At 41.5% G+C, this 18,807-nt stretch overlaps 1 protein-coding gene across 2 annotated transcripts in view; it reads left to right on the top strand.

The window, feature by feature from the left end:
* The window catches only part of tmeff2a (transmembrane protein with EGF-like and two follistatin-like domains 2a), a 108,039-nt gene that overhangs the window by 73,219 nt on the left and 16,013 nt on the right, over positions 1–18,807 (top strand). The window contains exon 5 of one of the 2 annotated variants that reach the window (XM_073846302.1): positions 14,246–14,342. In XM_073846302.1, the coding sequence (XP_073702403.1) occupies positions 14,246–14,342 (97 nt within the window). Of the gene's footprint in view, positions 1–14,242; positions 14,343–18,807 lie in introns of both variants that reach the window. The other variant, XM_073846301.1, reaches the window with a different exon arrangement.

Raw genomic sequence — 18,807 nt, 5'->3', positions numbered from 1 at the left:
AATGGCAAAAAGCAACGAACTATTAGAGTCATTGGATTTTAAGCAGGCCGCCTCAGTACGTCCCATGGTGCTATGGTCCAATCGAATATTGCTGTGGGGCGGAGCCACGCCCCCTGGGCTGTTTCATCTGGTGCGTAACTTACGATAATAAAGATCTCTGCAAGTTTCGTTATTAACCTCAATAAACTGTTGCAATGCATACACTATACACAATATCAACTTCTCATTCATTTTGCTGTGTAGCATTCGTCAAGACCATTCATTCCGTATCAAACAAGGGTATATTTGTTTGCATGCTAATACATTTGATAACTTCCTTTCCCAAAGGCATACCTATAATGCATAGATTAAACTCCAACGATCACATAAAACACATCAAGCATATAAAAGAAAACATGAAAATATATGATACTGTTGCTCTAATAGCAATCTAATAAGTTGATCGTTTCTTAAAGATTGTCTCTGCAATGTGCTCTCCATTGAGACACGGGGTGTGTTCGGAATGTCCGAGGAGGGGGGACGGGATGTCCAGAGGGGGGTCATGAGAGTCACGCTGGACGGATCCTGTGCTCGTGTAAATCTGTCCTTTTCTGTTTATATGATTGAAATTTATGTCAGGAGAAAACTGGACATCTGTTTCTTGGGTGCTCTCAGACAAATGATGTTTTATTAACAAATTTCGGGAGGAGCACGCACAGATAATTAACACGGCCAATGCACCATCAGTAATCACTCCCTATCCAATCAGTGTTAAAGGGAATCACTATAAATAATCAAAGCAGCCTTACCTTCCTATCTCTCGTTTCAACATCCCTCCACCACCCCGTCTCCTCTCTATGGGGGGGGGGCTATTGGGTTCGGGCCGATTGCCGAGCTCGGACCCTCTTCCCGGGCAGGGGAACGAATTTCGAGCTCGGAGCCCTCTCCCGGACAGCACGCCAAATACGCTTAACCTTATACGCTATCCTTTTTACTCTATTTATTATCAGTAAGTGGGAACTCATGAAAGAGCGGTTTCTGCTCTCTGGTCGCGTAAGTCACGTTATCGCTGTTTTAGTGTCCTGTGAATTACTGTCTTCCTGTGCTCCTGACGTGGATTAAAGTTAACCGGGCAGGCCGGGTCAAAACTAGGGAAGAATAGTAGACTAGCTGGCGTCGTGTGGGTGTCTTGACTGATTTTTTTTTTTTACTATCGACAACTGGTTGGGAGGGAAAATCTTTTTGATTCTCCTGGAATGTGGTGATTCGATCGTTATTTGCGATTTTGCGTAACCCAAAATCCTACACAGATGTCAGTTAACGTTATTCTTTTCTGCGTGGATTTGGCTTAAAATCATGAGTGATAAACGTATATAAGTGTGCAGCGATGTGCAGATCAAAATGAACCATCCATTTCATCATGCAAAACTAAGAATTACAATTAGTGTAATATGACGATAGGGTGCGGGTTGGGTACGGTTAAAATATAGGTGCGGGTGGGTGGCGGGCGAATAATTTATTTGAAGCTGCGGATTCGGGTGACGATTGAGCCATCTGCGCATCTCTGCGTGGTTGTCATCACGTGACAGCGTGGAGGAGAAAGAGAGAGGTGGGAAAAGATGGCGAGTCGCGCACTAAGTGACCTGTGGCGCGTTTCCCAAAAGCATCGTTAGCCAACTAGTAGTTCAAATGAACATTCGCAAACAGTATCGCAAACTTACGTGGCTGGAACTACAGCTCTCGACCTGTGGTTAGAAGCATAGTTTCTTGTTGTTAGTAAGACATTAATAAATTTTGGACTTAATAAATTTTGTTTTTGAGCAGAATTTGCAAGCTAACATGCAGTACAATCTATATCTTCCATTTAAACTAAATATAAATGCATTTTAATCTATGTATTTTTGTGCGTCCCCTATAAGCACCGTTTATGAGTAGTACGTGTGCACAAATGCATTTTTGAGATCTCTAATCAGTTAAATAGCCGAAGTTATTACTCGATTACTTCATTAACAACGGCACTACATTGTTGAACTTAATAAACGACGGTTCAAACGACGAAGTTGAAGTTGTTAATATTGTTGTGCATGTTATTTTGTTATTGTTTCAGTAGTGTTTGGTATTCAGTTTCTGAACGGTTTAGGCACAAGCCAACAGTTTGGTGACGCTGTCTGAGCCTTACGTCATATTTTTTTTTTTTTTTATTCACGGTAATACCGTATACCGGGGTAAAATAGGGAGGTTTGATGGTATCAAAATCTGGATACCGCCCAAGCCTAGTTAGCAGTGTTCCAAACTGTTGTAAAATACACTACAAACCCAGAGCCGTTGAGAAAGAGTTGTGACACGCTTTGATCTCGCCGCCGCACTAGTTCCAAACAACTTCACGCTGTCAATGTGTTTGAATGGGTTTAAGTAGGATAGACAGCAGTTTTACTATATTTGCAGCAATTTTGAGTAATTATTAACACAAAATGTCCATTTATTGTGTATTGATAACTACATTGAATACGCTTTACAATCGCATTTTATTCTGAGGAGTGATAAAGAGAGAGCATTAATATGTTATCATACTCTTTGGCACTCAAATGTGACCAAACACCTTAAGTGTAACTTTTATTCAATGAAATAATTGTAATATATGGTTCAGTTCTATTTAGTTAATATTTTGAGGAGTTTTATTTTTGTACTAAATAATGTGCAATAATGATCCTGACCATTTAAAAGGTAACATTTTCTACTATAGTATTTATATTACAGTTAGTGTGATATTTAAGGTTAAATACATTTGAATGTGTATTTGGACATGATCAAACACTATTTTTTTGTTTTTGTTTCGATTTAACGATTTAATGTTAAATAAAAAAAAAGTCAATTACTCATGTTATTTTATGATATTCACCTATACAACATAAGTGAATATTAAAAAAGGCAAGCAAATATGGCATTTAACATAATAGAAAAGATGGAAATAATGTTTAAAAAAACACAAGGCAACCAATTGCATTCAGCATACATTTTTATTGTATTTCTTGAATGCAGTCTTTACTGAAACTCATTCAACCTCCTATAGGGAGAGAAAGATTGCAGAAAGACTAAAAACTTAAATATGACAACTAGTATCTGGTTATGGTCGCTATTATGGTGTTTCTCACGTTATCTAAAGTTCTGCAATTACAACTGTTTATCATCTAATGATAAACATTAACTATAACACGCTTCATAAAATACCACTACTGGCCAGTTTTCCGAGAGGTCTACTTGCTAAAATTAAAAGCTGTTATTTTTTAAAGGGTAATAAATGTTAAAATTGATAGCTCTCACATATAATGTAATGTTGAAAGGCTATAGTCAATGGATAAATAATAAAAAAAAAATATCAAATTCCTAGAGACATCAGTAGTATTGGTATCAGTAATACTCACCTTTAGTCATAAAAAAGATGCTATTAAATAAATATAAAAATATATATTGTCTTAATGATGCTTCTACATTAATTTGAAGATTGAATGTGAAATGAATTTGATTTCTTTAATGTTAGGTGTGATTAATCATGATTAATCGCGATTCATTTCCCCCCCAAAAATAAAAATAAAAAATATATCAATTGACAGAACTAGTTTAGACATAAATTTAATTTTCTGGGGTTAGGAGTTTTTTAAATATATGTTAGAATACCCAATCACAAAATCCATCCAATATATGAGTTACCCTCAGAAAGTAAAATAAATAAGTTTAAAAAATAATGAGAATACTTAAAATGTATATTAGTTAACAACAATGGTATTAAAAAAAGATGCTTTTGTTAAAGCATTAAAAATTAATTTGTTTCATAACAATTTGTTCAAGTAGTGTTTTTATTTAGCAGGCAAATTGGATTGATCCGCAGTTAATTACCAGTGCACATCCCTAATGTGTGGCACAAAGACTTTGTGACAATAGTGCACCATATAAAATGCCATAGGCAATATGTTGAAACAGATCACCCAGCGTCATTACATAAATTTCGAAATCATTGCCAGAAAAAAAGTCACATAACTGCAATACAAAAAGGAAAAACAAAACCATTTCATCACTCTGGAGATACTCTTGAGAAAGTAAGATGATTCTGTGGCTCATGCGTAGAACTTAAATGTCACATTCACCATGTAGAAGTGGCATCATTAGCTCTTGGAGATCAGTGGAAATCCAAAGATCCTCTTTCAGGCTATCATCTTTCCGCTGTAAGCATTATGCTTCCTACATTCTATATTGATTCAAAGATGTAATGTGTCCTCTCCATCTGTGGAGATTCACTTGACCTTTATGTCCCTTAAGAGCTCAGCATGCTCTTGTGTGGTGGCTTCTCTTCTGGGAGTTACGGATGTAGGCTTTTCTTCCATTACATATTTGTTTTTTTTATAGTTGGCTAATACGACATTGCATTGTAGTAACACTGTATCTTCAAAGTACAAAATAATACACAATTACATGATCTCTTTGTTTAAGTGACTGTTTTAACTGATGTTCTAAATCCCTTTCCATTTTACAAATGGTGTGTGTGTGTGTGTGTGTGTGTGTGTGTGTGTGTGTGTGTGTGTGTGTGTGTGTGTGTGTGTGTGTGTGTGTGTGTGTGTGTGTGTGTGTGTGTGTGTGTGTGTGTTAATCTGAGCAGCTTTTTACTAGATGACCCTGAGTTACAATATCATCCATCCATTGGTTCATTTTGTGCATTGCGATGAATGCCACTCAAAACAATCAAGTGGAAATCATTTCCATCTCATGCTCATATATGAAACAAAACAATTTATCTCAGGGAATTTCATGGAAATGGAGTGAATCAAAACAATGTACTCTGTAGAACAATCACATTTATCTGTTAGATAATAGGTATCTTGAGGTTCCCTTCCGGGAACTCGAGCTGCGTCATACAACGCTATGGGGAACGCCATTGGCGGGCAGCATTCTGAGTCATTGTCTAACAACCAATAGAACGACGGGAGTGACGTCACAGGCGCGGTGACGTCAGCGACCAGGAAGTATAAAGCACGTGCGTTTGAAGCCGGCGGCAGCTTTTGTCATTCAGCGAGAGCGCTCTGTGTCTGTCTGTCTGTCTCATATTGCTGTTTTTTGTTCCAGTTTGCACACCTTTATTTTGAGCAATATGACAACCAGGGGAAAGAAAGTTTCTATGGCGGTTCAGCGCCCACATAGACGGTGTGTCCCTCCCTGCCAACGCTTCATTGTTGGTGGGGACACACACAGTCTATGTGTGGTTTGCTTGGGAGCGGAGCACGCACAGTCAGCCCTCGAAAAGGCTGACTGCCCGCAGTGTGAGCGTCTTCCGCTGCGGGTGCTCCGTTCCCGGAAAGCCCTCTTCGAGGAGGGGGCTTTCACCAGCGTTCCCCGCGGGTCTGGCCCCGCTTCCGCCGAGGCGGAGCGGCAGCTGCACTCGTGGGGCTCGCAGCTCGATCTGCTGGAGGGTATGGAGACGGGTGATCCCCTATCTCCTCCCTCACTCAGCGGATCGAACGATCTCCTCCTGGATGCGCAAGCCCGCACTGCGGTTTCTTCCCCCCAGAAGGAGGTCTCAGGGCTTCTTCTGTCTTCTTCCGAGGAGGTTGATGTGGAGAGCCCTGAAGAACCCCAACCGCCCCCCCGTTCGCCTCACTATGAGGAGCTCATGGAGGTGCTGACTAGTGCGGTCGCCAAGCTCAATATCTCTTGGCCCGCAGAACAACACCATGAGCCGCAGCGAAGCAGACTCGATGAACGCTTCCTGCGGACAAAGTCAGCACCCCCTAAACGGAGCCTTCCCTTCTTCCCCGATCTACACAAAGAACTTTCTAGATCGTGGGAGAAGCCGTACTCCTACCGCCTCTTTAACCCCTCCGAAAATTATGGAAATGTGGGGGGTGCGGAGGAGTGCGGATATAAGACGATGCCACGGGTAGAGCAGACGCTGGCTGGCTATCTGTCACCCGGCTCGGCATCGTCTTTGAAGGCTCCGTCCTTGCCCACTAAGCCGCTAAAGCTAACATCCAGCTTGATGGGCAAGGCGAAGGCGTACACGGCAGCAAGTCAGGCTGGTTCTTGCCTTCACACCATGGCGATTCTCCAAGCCTACCAAGCCGACCTGCTGAAGGAGTTTAGCGAGGGCGAGGAAGTAAACATCACAGATATGCGCCGTACGGCAGATCTCGCTCTCCGTGCCACCAAGGAGACCGCCCGCGCTGTGGGGCGGTCTATGGCAGCCCTGGTGGCCGCGGAGAGGCATCTGTGGCTGACCCTGACCGAGTTAAAAGAGAAGGACAGGGTCACGCTTCTGGACGCCCCCCTGCAGCCCACCGGCCTCTTTGGTGCCTCGGTCGACACAGTTATCGCCAGGCACCAGGAGGCCCGTAAGCAGGCGTCGGCGTTCCGGACATATCTTCCTCGCCCGCGTTTACTCCTCTGAGGCTGCTAGACGGGAGCAGCCTCAACCGTGTACGAGCTCCTCATACAGAGAGGCACAAAAACAGAGCGTTGCCGCCCGTGCCCCTCCGGCGAAGCCTAGAGGGCGGGGCCAGCAACACTCTAAGCCGGGGGCCTCTAAGAAGAGGCTTGACCTGAGGGTCGTCCTCTAATCTAAGAGGTCCTCGGCTAAACGACCCTGACGGTTGTGCCTCAGGGCTGATGAGGGCAGCCCCTCTCGAGGGGGTTTGCGTTGCACCACAGTTTATGGTCACCAAGCCCCCTCGGGGCCCTCAGGAGATCTGTCAGCTAACCCTGCCAGTGTTACAGGGGGCGGCAATCTCCCGCGAACATCATTCTCTAGCTGTTCCGCCCGGAAACGTAGCGGACCTAGAGAGTTCGCAACCCCCAAGGGGGTCCTCAGAGAAACTAGTTCAGGAGCATCCTGCCAGTACGCTGTTACAGGTCACCGAATTAGTTCCTCAAATAAATCCAGAAACCAGTCTTGAGAGGCTGGTTCCCTTAGTAGAATTTCTGGCAGCATGGAAACTACTGCCAAATATTTCTATGTGGGTCCTGCGCACTGTAGAGAAAGGCTATTGCATTCAATTCGGCACCAAGCCGCCACCTTTCAGCGGGGTATTCCCGACTCTGGTGAACCCCAAGCAGGGTCTGGTAATGGAACAGAAAGTAGAAACTCTTCTGAGGAAGGAGGCCATCAAGGTGGTCCGGGTTCTACAGCCGGTACTTCATTGTTCCCAAGAAGGATGGAGGGCTTCGGCCCATTTTAGATCTCAGGCAATTGAACCGCTCAGTCAAGAAACTGAAGTTCAAAATGTTAACTATCAAACATGTCGTGTCACAAATCAGGTCCGAGGACTGGTTTGTCACGATAGATCTAGAAGACGCATACTTTCACATCTCCATCCTTCCTCAACACAGGAAGTTTCTCAGGTTCACTTTCAGGGGCAAAGCTTACCAATACAGAGTGCTTCCTTTCGGCCTAGCTCTCTCACCCCGAACTTTTACAAAGTGTGTGGATGCTGCTCTGGGTCCTCTGCGACTCCAGGGCATCCGCATACTCAACTACATAGACGACTGGCTGATCCTGGCCAGCTCGGAGCAGTTAGCGGTCCAACATCGAGGTGTTGTTCTCGCTCACATGAAAGAATTGGGGTTGAGACTCAACGCCAAGAAAAGTGTGCTTTCTCCACTACAGAGAACCACTTATCTAGGTGTAATTTGGGATTCGACCACGATGCAGGCACGAATGTCACCTGCTCGGATCGAGTCGATCCTTACTGCAGTAAATGCGGTCAAGCTAGGCCTGTCACTCACTGTCAAACAGTTCCAAGTACTGTTAGGTCTTATGGCAGCAGCATCCAACGTGATACCTTTTGGTCTGCTGCACATGAGACCACTGCAGTGGTGGCTCAAAACCAGGGGGTTCTCCCCGAGGGAACTGCATCCTCGTGTGCCTGAGGGCCGAGGATCACACTGCCTTTTTGTCCGTGGAATACTAGACAAAGGCTCATACCTCTCGCGTCCTGGCAAAGTAACCAGGCCGAGTCATTTCAGTCCCTCTTGTTCTGGCTTTTCCCAGACAAAGGACTAAGACTCCTCATGTGCCCAAGGGCCGAGGAGTACCTCTCGCTATGGCTGGCGACCAAGCAGAGGCCTACCACTTTCCTCATGTGCCTAAGGGCCGAGGTCTATATTGCCCTCTTGTCCGTGGAATACTAGACAATGGCTTATTCCCTCGCGTTCTGGCAAGGTCACCAGACCGAGTGTATTCAGTCCCTCTTGTTCTGGCTTCTCCCAGACAAAGGACTAACTCCTGTTTCACACATACTCCGTATGCAGTGCGTATGCAGTCCGTGTGCGTTACGTATGTGGTGCAGAAGCAGCACGGACTCGTTTTGCTTTCACACAGGACGCGTTTGCAGTCCGTTCCTGATCAGCGGCTGTTTACCACAAACACACCATTTATCAGTTATTTTAATTTCAAATCCAAACGTGCTTTTTCAGCATTGAGATACTCTTTTTAAAATGACATTGCACTTAAAATGACATTGCAATACTAGACATATTCACGTTTAAACTCAACTTATTATAAACAACGTATGCTATTATTCAGTGCACTTGACTTCTAGATTTGTATATTAAGTTGCTCAAGCAAGTTGCAACAAATTTAAACACAGCATAGGTATAGGCTATAGCTTCCTTTTCATATTGAAATTGGGCTTTCACAAATATTTTATTTTAACAAATATTTATTTTAAATTAAAACTTACCACAGACAGAAACAGTCGGCTCTCTGTGCCTTTCTTTCGCATTAAATCTTTATTAAAAATCAGATTTTAAAGAACTTTTCTACCTGGACAAGTGCATCTATTATGTTGCCTTGTTTATTTAAAACTGCACTATTTTAAACCTAGCCAAAAAGCAACGTGTTCACTGTGAAACACAGTAGACTGCATTTATATGCATTTTTGGTACAGTTCCGTGTCAATCCATGTTAATTTTTACAGCGAACAATGCGCTGTCACTTTAATTCAGCGTATGCAACGCAATGCAGCACAGCAAAAATAGACTCTGTGCCTAAACGATCGCTGCACTGCTGCAAACGCACCGCATCTGGAACGCACTGACGGACAGCAACCGCGTGCAGTGTGAACGCTCTGATCCGTTAACATGGGTGCGGAAAAAATACACAACGCATACGCACTGCAGACGGAGTATGTGTGAAACAGGCGTAAGACTCCTCGTGCGCCTGAGGGCCGAGGAGTACCTCTTGCGCTGGCTGGCTACCAGGCAGAGGCATATCACTGTCTTCCTTGTGTGCCTAAGGGCCGAGGATTACATTGCCCTCTTGTCCGTGGAACACTAGACAAAGGCTTATACCTCTCGCGTCCTGGCAAGGGTCACCAGGCCGAGTCATTTCAGTCCCTCTTGCTCTGGCTTTTCCCAGACAAAGGACTAAGACTCCTCGTGCGCCCAAGGGCCGAGGAGTACCTCCTGCATTGGCTGGCTACCAAGCAGAGGTGTATCATTCTTCCTCGTGTGCCCAAGGGCCGAGGATCATACTGCCCTCTTGTCCGTGGAATACTAGACAAAGGCTCATACCTCTCGCGTCCTGGCAAGGTCACCAGGCCGAGTCATTTCAGTCCCTCTTGTTCTGGGGGTACCCCAGACAAAGGACTACCACTTCTCCTCATGGGCCTGAAGGCCGAGGAGCACTCTAGGAGGTCGAGTACCCTGTCCTCGCATGCCCAAGGGCCGAGGACCACATACCCTCTTGTCCGTGGAACACTAGACAATGGTTATTTCGGTCCCTCTTGTTCTGGCCTTTCCCAGACAAAGGACTAAGACTCCTCGTGCGCCTAAGGGCCGAGGAGTACCACTGGCTCTGGCTGGCGACCAGGCAGAGGTCCACTACCTTCCTCGTGTGCCCAAGGACCGAGGATGACATTGCCCGCTTGTCCGTGGAATACTAGACAATGGCTCATTCTACTCGCGACCTGGCAATTCCCCCAGGCCGAGTCTCTTCCTGTGCTCTGGCAAGGTCCACCAGACACTACTTTCTTCCTCCCTTGTCCTAGCAGACACTAGGCAGGGCTTGGAAATTATGGGGACGTTGACATCTCGTTCCCCATAGCGTTGTATGATGCAGCTCGAGTTCCCGGAAGGGAACGTCTCAGGTTACGTATGTAACCCTAGTTCCCTGAGGGAACGAGACGCTGCGTCTCGGACCATAATTCCCGCACCCTGCGGCGCTCGCTTCATTCCTAAAGAGCTGCCGCCGGCTTCAAACGCACGTGCTTTATACTTTCTGGTCGCTGACGTCACCGCGCCTGTGACGTCACTCCCGTCGTTCTATTGGTTGTTAGACAATGACTCAGAATGCTGCCCGCCAATGGCGTTCCCCATAGCGTTGTATGACGCAGCGTCTCGTTCCCTCAGGGAACTAGGGTTACATACGTAACCTGAGATGTTTTCGGAGAATATATCTTTTATAACAATCAATTATGCACTAAAAATAAACGTGAAATAATGTATTATCTGTTTACTTTTTTGGATTTTTTTTTTTTTAATGCATATCTGGTGTCTTTTTGCACACAACATGTGGAAAACAGTAGATATTCTGGACACAAATTTGCTACTAATAATTTGTTCCAAAGATTTCATTTGAATGATAATAATAGAATTTTCACTTGAAATCAAGACTAAATACAGATAAAGAAACTATTTTCTATCTAGTCTCTTGGTGCTATTTTCACTTCACATGTGATCTTAGTTCATATACAGCTTCTCTGACCCAGACTGGAATGCTCCAGTCATTCTTGCTATTTGTTGTGAAGGTCAGTTTCCATACAGTGTGCAGGAGATGGGTGGCTTCATTCATCATCTGTCTGACAGCCCATGTTGTGCCCTAAATCCACCCCCACCTTTCTCCTTAGTTTCTGCACAAGTAGGTTTGTCCCATTAAGAGCCATTTTCTTGGACACTCACCATCTGTCTTCTGTTCATTTGAGTATCTTCTTTCCTTCCACCATTTACAGCAAAACCTATTCCTCTGCTCAGTGTGCGCTACATTGTAATGTTTCATAACCTTAAATGTCTTTGTGTTATACATGAAAGCATTTTAAAGATTCTTCATTATAAACAACAACAAAAGACTTTACATTTTTGTAGCCATTATCCACAAAACTGAGAAATCAATCACTGACCTTGGGTTTTTCACACAAAGTGTAGATATTCATAAACAAGATCAGAAGCAGGATCTTTTTGGCAGCGGTTGCGGATAAAAACAGAGGGGGTTGGTCAATGACTGTTTCTGGTCAGAGAAAATCAATTCAGAAGGTCCGCCTAACCGGGAGATGGAGATAACTGTTACTGCCCCTTCGCTCCAACACGTTTCTAATTTCCAGACCCTTGGGTCCATGCAACCAAACCTCATTTTTTTAGTGACTCTTTGTGCATGTTACATCGCTACGACAGTAGATATTGACAAGTAGCTCTTTCAATCATTTTTATTATTTCTTTGTTCAGGAATAAAACAGTGACTGTCTTACTGTCTTATAAAGGATTAGTTCACTTCCAGAGTATATATTTCCTTATGATTTACTTACCCCCATGTCATCCAAGATGTTCATGTCTTTCTTTTTTCAGTCGAAAAGAAATTAAGGTTTTTGAGGAAAATATTCCAGGATTTTTCCCCATATAGTGGACTTCAATGGGAGCCAATGGGGTTGAAGGTCCAGTCTGCAGTTTCAATGCAGCTTCAAGGGGCTCTACAGGATCCCAGCTGAGGAATAAGGATCTTATCTATCGTTTTCTTTCAAAAACAATACATTTATATACTATTTAAATACAAATGCTCGACTTGAATTTGCTTGAGCGAATGTGCAAAGAAAGTCAAACATCCTTTGCAAAAAAAAAAGTAAAACGATGATGCCGAATGATTTTGAAGTTGAGAATAAGATTGAATTTTTCACTCTACCCTACCTTTTTGAACTAGAGTACACAGACTACGTAATGTATGAAGTCGAGCTAGTTCAAGACAAGCATTTGTGGTTACAAAGTATATAAATTTTATTTATTATTATTATTTTTTTTTTTTTTTTTTTAGAAAATGACAGATCATTTTGCTAGATAAGACCCTTGTTTGTTGGCTGAGAACATGTAGAGCCCTTTGAAGTGGCATTGAAACTGCAATTTGGACCTTCAACCTGTTGGCTCACATTTGATGTTTGATGCATGATGTAAATTATCAGGAAATATTTATTCTGTCATTTTTATTCTGAATCCTTTGAGAGTGAGGCATTGAATCATTCACTCAAGTGATTCATTCAAAATACTAACACATGGAAATGGCTGTTGAGTAAATTAGTTAATCATTGAATTATTTACTCAAAAGATTTATCAGAACACTGATATGATTCATTTAAAGGTGCCATAGAATGGAAAACTGTATTTACCTTGGCATAGTAGAATAATAACAGTTCTGTACATGGACATGACATACTGTGAGTCTCCAACACCATCGTTTCCTTCTTATATATATCTGGTGTTTGCAAAAGAAAAATAGAAAAATAGGCTAATCCTAACATAACAGCGACTATGACTTAACAGTCTCGGGATCATTAATAGTTACGCCCCCAACATTTGCATAGCCGAATTATCAGAAGTTCTGCGGGTAGGTTATTGTGAAAAAACAAAGCGAGGACAATAGCGAAAATGGCAGATCTTGGAAATAAATGTTGTGTTCCAGGTTGTGCAGCGGATGTTAAGTGCAGAGATGGGTTGGTGTCTGTACTCAGAAAGGCAAGGAAAACAAATAAGGCGTCCTATTAAAATAAGGCGAAGGGACATGGTTTGCTTATTGTTAGAGCTAGCCTGTTACATTGCAGTACATAAGATTTCATTGACCACATAAACGGAGAGATGACTACGTGGACGATAGCGAATGATTTACAGATCCTGAGCATCACTAACAAGCATCTAAACTTGTAAAATATGTGGTAAGTACTGCCGCTGTAGTATAACGTTATACAGAGCATGTGTGATCACAAAAGTGAAAGTAAAAGGATCGTGCATTCAAATCGGGCTCCAGCTCCATGATTAAATATATATTTTCCTCCATGTACGAGCTACTGAAATGAGCTGCTCTGTGGAACAGCCAATCAGAGCAGAGCTCATCATTATTATTCATGAACCTTCCAAATAATAACACAATTTTATTCTAAGGACAAATCCAAGGGTTGTAAATGGACCTGTAAAACCGTTTCTGGAGAATTTTTGCCCCTTCCTATGCCATATACCTTCTATGTAGATATCAGAGAACAATTTAAAATATTGTATTAATGCATTCTATGGCACCTTTAACAAGACAGAACTTTTGATTTTGTAACATTTTGATGTTCTTTTCTAACTTCTGTTTTCAATGGACACAAATGCACAAAAGTTATTTAATATTAACTTTGTTCATTTTACTTGATATTAATGGTTCATTGAACTGTTGCATAAAAGAAGTTGTACTGTTGGTCTGAATATTTAGAACAACAGCACTCTTTGTCATTTGATATTGCTGAATTAAAAAAAAAAAAGATTTTTTTTTTTTTTTTAATCTTTGATCTGTGAAAGGACACAGTGTCAGGATTTGTGGTTGTCATCTACACCAAAATGAAAGAAAAGAAAATCTTAAAAGAAAATCAATACGGGGAGAAAATATAGCAGAACAATGACAAAAAACACCTGTGACTTAATGTTCTGCAAAGAAGTGCAGTATATTTTATTTGGTCTTTTCGATCTTTTCTTACTCATCTGCCTGCCTTTCTTTTCTCATCTCTCTGTCTTTGCGGTCTAAGTTTTAAAAATAGCACGTCATAATGGAGGGTCAGGATCCAAAGGGGAACAATGATCCTCCGAGGAGGAGACGTAATTTAAATTCCATGGCGTACAGGATTGCTTTTCCCCGTCCACTGATGAGGGCAGATATGCGATAGCGAGGGGCTTTAAGCTTCGGCTCCTGGGAAGCCTCTATCGCCAGGGAGCAGGAGCGGCAAATCAGAAATCATCATGATGAAATGAGGGGCGAGGCTGAGGAAAGATCAGTGGGGGATTTGAACTTCTCATGAGAGCCAGAGACAAAGACTGAATGAGAATTATGTCTGTCCTCTGTCTCTCCCTCCATCTATTTATGAACGCTTACGTGAGTGAAAGAGAGAGAGAGAGAGAGACAGACTGTGATTGCCTGCTCATCTTGACCCAAGTAACATTTGTCAGACCTTTGGTAGCTTATGCTGTCTTGTCTCGTCTTTATGTATCTAAGCAGGGAATGAGGGTTCGGCAGAGAATGGACAGAAGGAGACGTCCACCTGTGACATTTGCCAGTTTGGGGCTGAGTGTGATGTGGATGCCGAAGATGTCTGGTAAGCACAAAAACAACCTGTAAGAAAGCTAATATCACAAAAATGGTATGAAAATAAAGATGCAATGTCATTCTTTGTGTGTGTGTGTGTGTGTGTGTGTGTGTGAATTTAAAAGCTAGTTCACTCAAAAATGAAATTCTGTCATTAATTACTTACCATCATATCGTTCCAAATCCATAAGACCTTCGTTCAACTTCAGAACACAAATTAAGATATTTTTGATGAAATCTGAGAGCTTTCTGACCCTGCATAGACAGCAACACAACTTGACACATTCAAGGCCTAGAAAAGTAGAAAGGACATCATTAATAGTCCATGTGACATCAATGGTTCAAACGTAGAAAGCTGCTAGAAGACTTTTGTATGCAAAGAAAACAAAAATAGCTACATTATTCAACAATTTTTCTCTTCTGTGTCAGTGACAGCATTTATTAGGGGCCAAGCACTGAAGGTGCGAGGGCATCTATTTTATCCGTTGGCATTTCTATTCTTCTTCTTCTTCTGTTTCTTCTTCCGCTCTTGAGTCTATTGGAGCCCATAGAACCGCTTCCGGGAAAGTTGTGAAATTTGGCACACTGATAGAGGACAGTGTCAACATTAACCATAGCAAATTTAGAGTCTCTAACTTAAACTCTCTAGCGCCACCACTTGTCCAATTTTCACTCATGTTTATGCTAATAACTTTTGAATTGGAATGCACTATATGACGTCATTTTCCGTCATTAAAATATTTCCGCCATTTTGAATTTTCTGAAAAACTTACTTTTTCGAACTCCTCCTAGGCCATTGCTCTGATTTTCATAATTGGCTTAGATCATCTTCAGACCATGCTGGTAAAAAGTTATGGAATTCAAGTTGAATTGTCAAACCGTTCTCGAATAACATGCAAACAAATTCTACGAAAAGCACGCAAAAATGGATGTGAGGCTATATCTCCACAACGAATTGAGACCAAACTTGGTGTGTGTTATAACAAGCATAACCTGAGGCTACCTGCAGTGCTTTGGCACAGTTCCACCTAGTGGTCAGGAGATATGAAAAATGAAAATTTTGGACAATGGCCATTTTTAATTTGGTGGAAAATGTTATATTTTACAAACACATTAACGTTTCGTTACAAATCTCTGTAATGAAACTGGTCTTGATATATTCCTTAGATTATGCCGAGAACATTAATACCAATTTTGACATAATTGGATGAACTTCCTGTCCACCATTTTGATTAATGTTAAAAACATACTCCTCCTAGACCGTTTTCACCAAATTTGACTCAGACCATCTTATGCCAAACTGCATATGAGGCTGTATCTCCACAAAGCTTTGACATATTGACACCAAACTTTGTGTGTGCCATTGTTACCTCACACAGAACATGCCACTTCAATTTAATAACAGTGCCACCTATGGGTCTAAAGTGATAAGCCATTAAATCATATTACCAGAAGTTGTATTTATGATTTTACATCCATTTCAATTACAATCATCCTAAACTTGCTTTAATTACTCATTGTTGCAGTTGGTCTGATGCTCCATGGCTCCAAGTATTTTTATAAATGACTTTACTGTCACTTTTGGTCAGTTTAATGCATCCTTGCGAAATAAAAAATAGTAATTTCTTCACAAATTCAGAGTTTAAACTTTTGCACTTTTTTGGTTAACTGTTCCTTTAATGTGAATACTTTCTCTGGTCAGTAAAAGACAGATTGATTTAGATTGATTGGTGCTGTCAGTAGCATGATATGGAATATGGGACACTGGGCCAATATGAGATTCATTCACATACTTCAACAAATATCAGTTTTTTAATATGAACTTTAAGAACTTGCCTAAAATAAATGAGCAAGAAACAAGGCCAATTATGACAGTTTCGTCTTTGCTGATGAATGGCCGCTTAGCTCCGGATCTCCAGCAATGAGAACTCATTAATATTCAAAAACACATAAGCAGAAACCCTCAACATCCACTTTTTTCTTCTAACAACATCATCATGCTATATTCAATAAGAAATAGTTATGATTTCTAGAGAATCTGCTTGAGTTGTAAACATGTGAAAAAATCATGACTCACATGATATATTTAAAATCCTACCCCGTGGATGTGGAAAGGAGGTTTTCGTTGCCCTGGGCGTCAGTGAACAGCTCAAGCTATCAGCAAGAGTGAAGGAGACTACCCTTTAATCTTAATAGAAGAAGGCCTCTCTTCCTCCCTCCTGCCTATCTCTCTCAGGGCGTCTGAAGGGAATTACATGTCGGCCTTGGCAAAGACAGCCTGTAGATTCACTAAAGATTCAGCAAGCACTGGCTGGAGAGCTGGGCTGTTTGGAGGCATCAGAATGAAACAGCCCAGCCTCTCCCTCCTCAGAGATATCAGCACGATTTGAGGCATTTATGCCTGAGTCGTAGGGATGGTCCCATGACAGGCCCCTCGCTCTGATACACTTGACTGCAGATGACTCACTCACCTCACTGTTCCTCTACCAAAAAACATCTACCTCTCTCACCAGCCCTTCTTTTTTAGTCTCGCTCCATTTTTCCATCTTCCTGCGTCATTTGAAAGGATTATGGGGGAAAAAATGAGATGAGAGATTATAAATAAAATCAATGCTATAAGCTGCATTAATAACATGTCTGTGTGTGTTTGTGCACTGATTGTGTTTTGTGACAAGCACCGGATTTGTTTGGTTGTTGTTTAGGACCATACTCATTGGGTGCGTGTGACAGAGAGAGAGAGAAGACAGAAGTATAATTTATTTATTAAAGTTGATAAAATAGGATGCATAAAATACCTTGCACACAAATATTATGCAGAATCTGTTTCGATTACACGTTCAGTTATATTTTTAGCATGGAATCAGTTTGATGCAGTGCATTCTTGGAATGTCTGGAATTAGGGCTAAATTGGTCAGTATTGATAAACAGTATATGAACAGAGATAGACAGACACTTACATAATAGATACTCTAATCTGGTTATGGTTAGCATGTGTCACCTATAGATAGACAGGCAGACAGATATACAGTGTTAATTATTATCTTAAGAAATTTTAAATTTGCAGACAGAAAAACAGGAATCATGATATGGCCTAATGTGATTATTAAAATTGAAGAAAGATATGATTTAATTAAATTAATGTGAGCACTGCACATTCAAAGTCAAAGCGTGGCACTGTTGAGGATGGTTGTATGAGTGCATATTATATTCATCTTTTTTAGTGAGCAGTAAATCATAGACACTTCAAAATAAGAATCCCAGGTTGGTTTAAATGTAAATGTTCAGTATTATGCATAACTTTTTCAAGGTTATTAGTGATATTTTGGTTGCACAATAAACTGTATCTGGCATTTAATTCAATGCCTGGTGGCTTCTCTCTGGTCTGCCCTTCTCAAAGGAAGAAAAGACTAAATACTTTATTTGACACATTCATTATATCCATTTCACTAGTTTCAGATTTATTAGTTTTGTCTGTGCAGGTCTTAAAGGATTACTCCACTTCCAAAGTGAAAATTTCCTAATTTACTCACCCCCAAGATGTTCATGCGTTTTTTTCTTCAGTCGCAAAGAAATTAAGTTTTTAAAGGAATACGTTACAGGATTTTTCTCCATATAGTGGACTTTAATGGTGCTCAATGGATTGACATTTAAACATTTTCAGTTTCAGTGCAGCTTCAAAGGGCTCTACACGATCCCAGTTAAGGACTAAGGGTCTTATCTAGTAAAAAGAAATACAATTTATATACTTTTTAACCTCAAATGCTCGTCTAGCTCTGTGATGCGCATGCATATTCTGTACACTCCAGTTCAATACAGTTAAGGTATGTCGAAAAACTCACATCTCATTTTTTCCTCCAACTTCAAAATCTCCCTACATCGCTGCAGAAGTACAGACCCAGTGCTTACAAGGTGAACGTGCAAGGAGGGTCAAACCCTGTTTACAAAAAAGGTAAAACAGCGATGAAGGACAATTTTGTATTTGGGGGAGAAAATGAGATGATGGGAGTTTTTCAACATACCCTAACTGGAGTGCACAGAGTATGCATGCAGATTGCAGAGCTAGACAAGATGAGCATTTGTGGTTAAAAAGTGTATAAATATCATTTTTTAAAGGGGTCATCGGATGCAAAACTCGCTTTTACATGTTGTTAGAACATAAATGTGTGTTGGCAATGTGTGTACACAACCACCCTATAATGATAAAAATCCACCTAGTACTTTTTTTAAAAAATCCACATAACGTCAACATGTGAACAGTTCGAGTGCCCTTGATTCGACACCCGAGCAGGAGTAGACAAGAATTTCTCCGATTGAGTGATTGAGATGTTTTGTTGCTGGATGTAATAATGAACATAGCAGTTGTCATTTACCCCTGACATCTGAGCAGCTGAAGACGCAGAGGATAAACGTTACTTTTGTTTTTGAAGGGAATGTGCCCGCCGGTCTACATAAATGCATCTATGTTTGCGTGAATC

This window comes from Garra rufa, chromosome 8 (genome assembly GCF_049309525.1).
Source record: "Garra rufa chromosome 8, GarRuf1.0, whole genome shotgun sequence".
Lineage (NCBI taxonomy): Eukaryota > Metazoa > Chordata > Actinopteri > Cypriniformes > Cyprinidae > Garra > Garra rufa.
The sequence above is the reverse complement of the archived record's forward strand: the minus strand, read 5'-3'. Positions and strand labels throughout refer to the sequence as shown.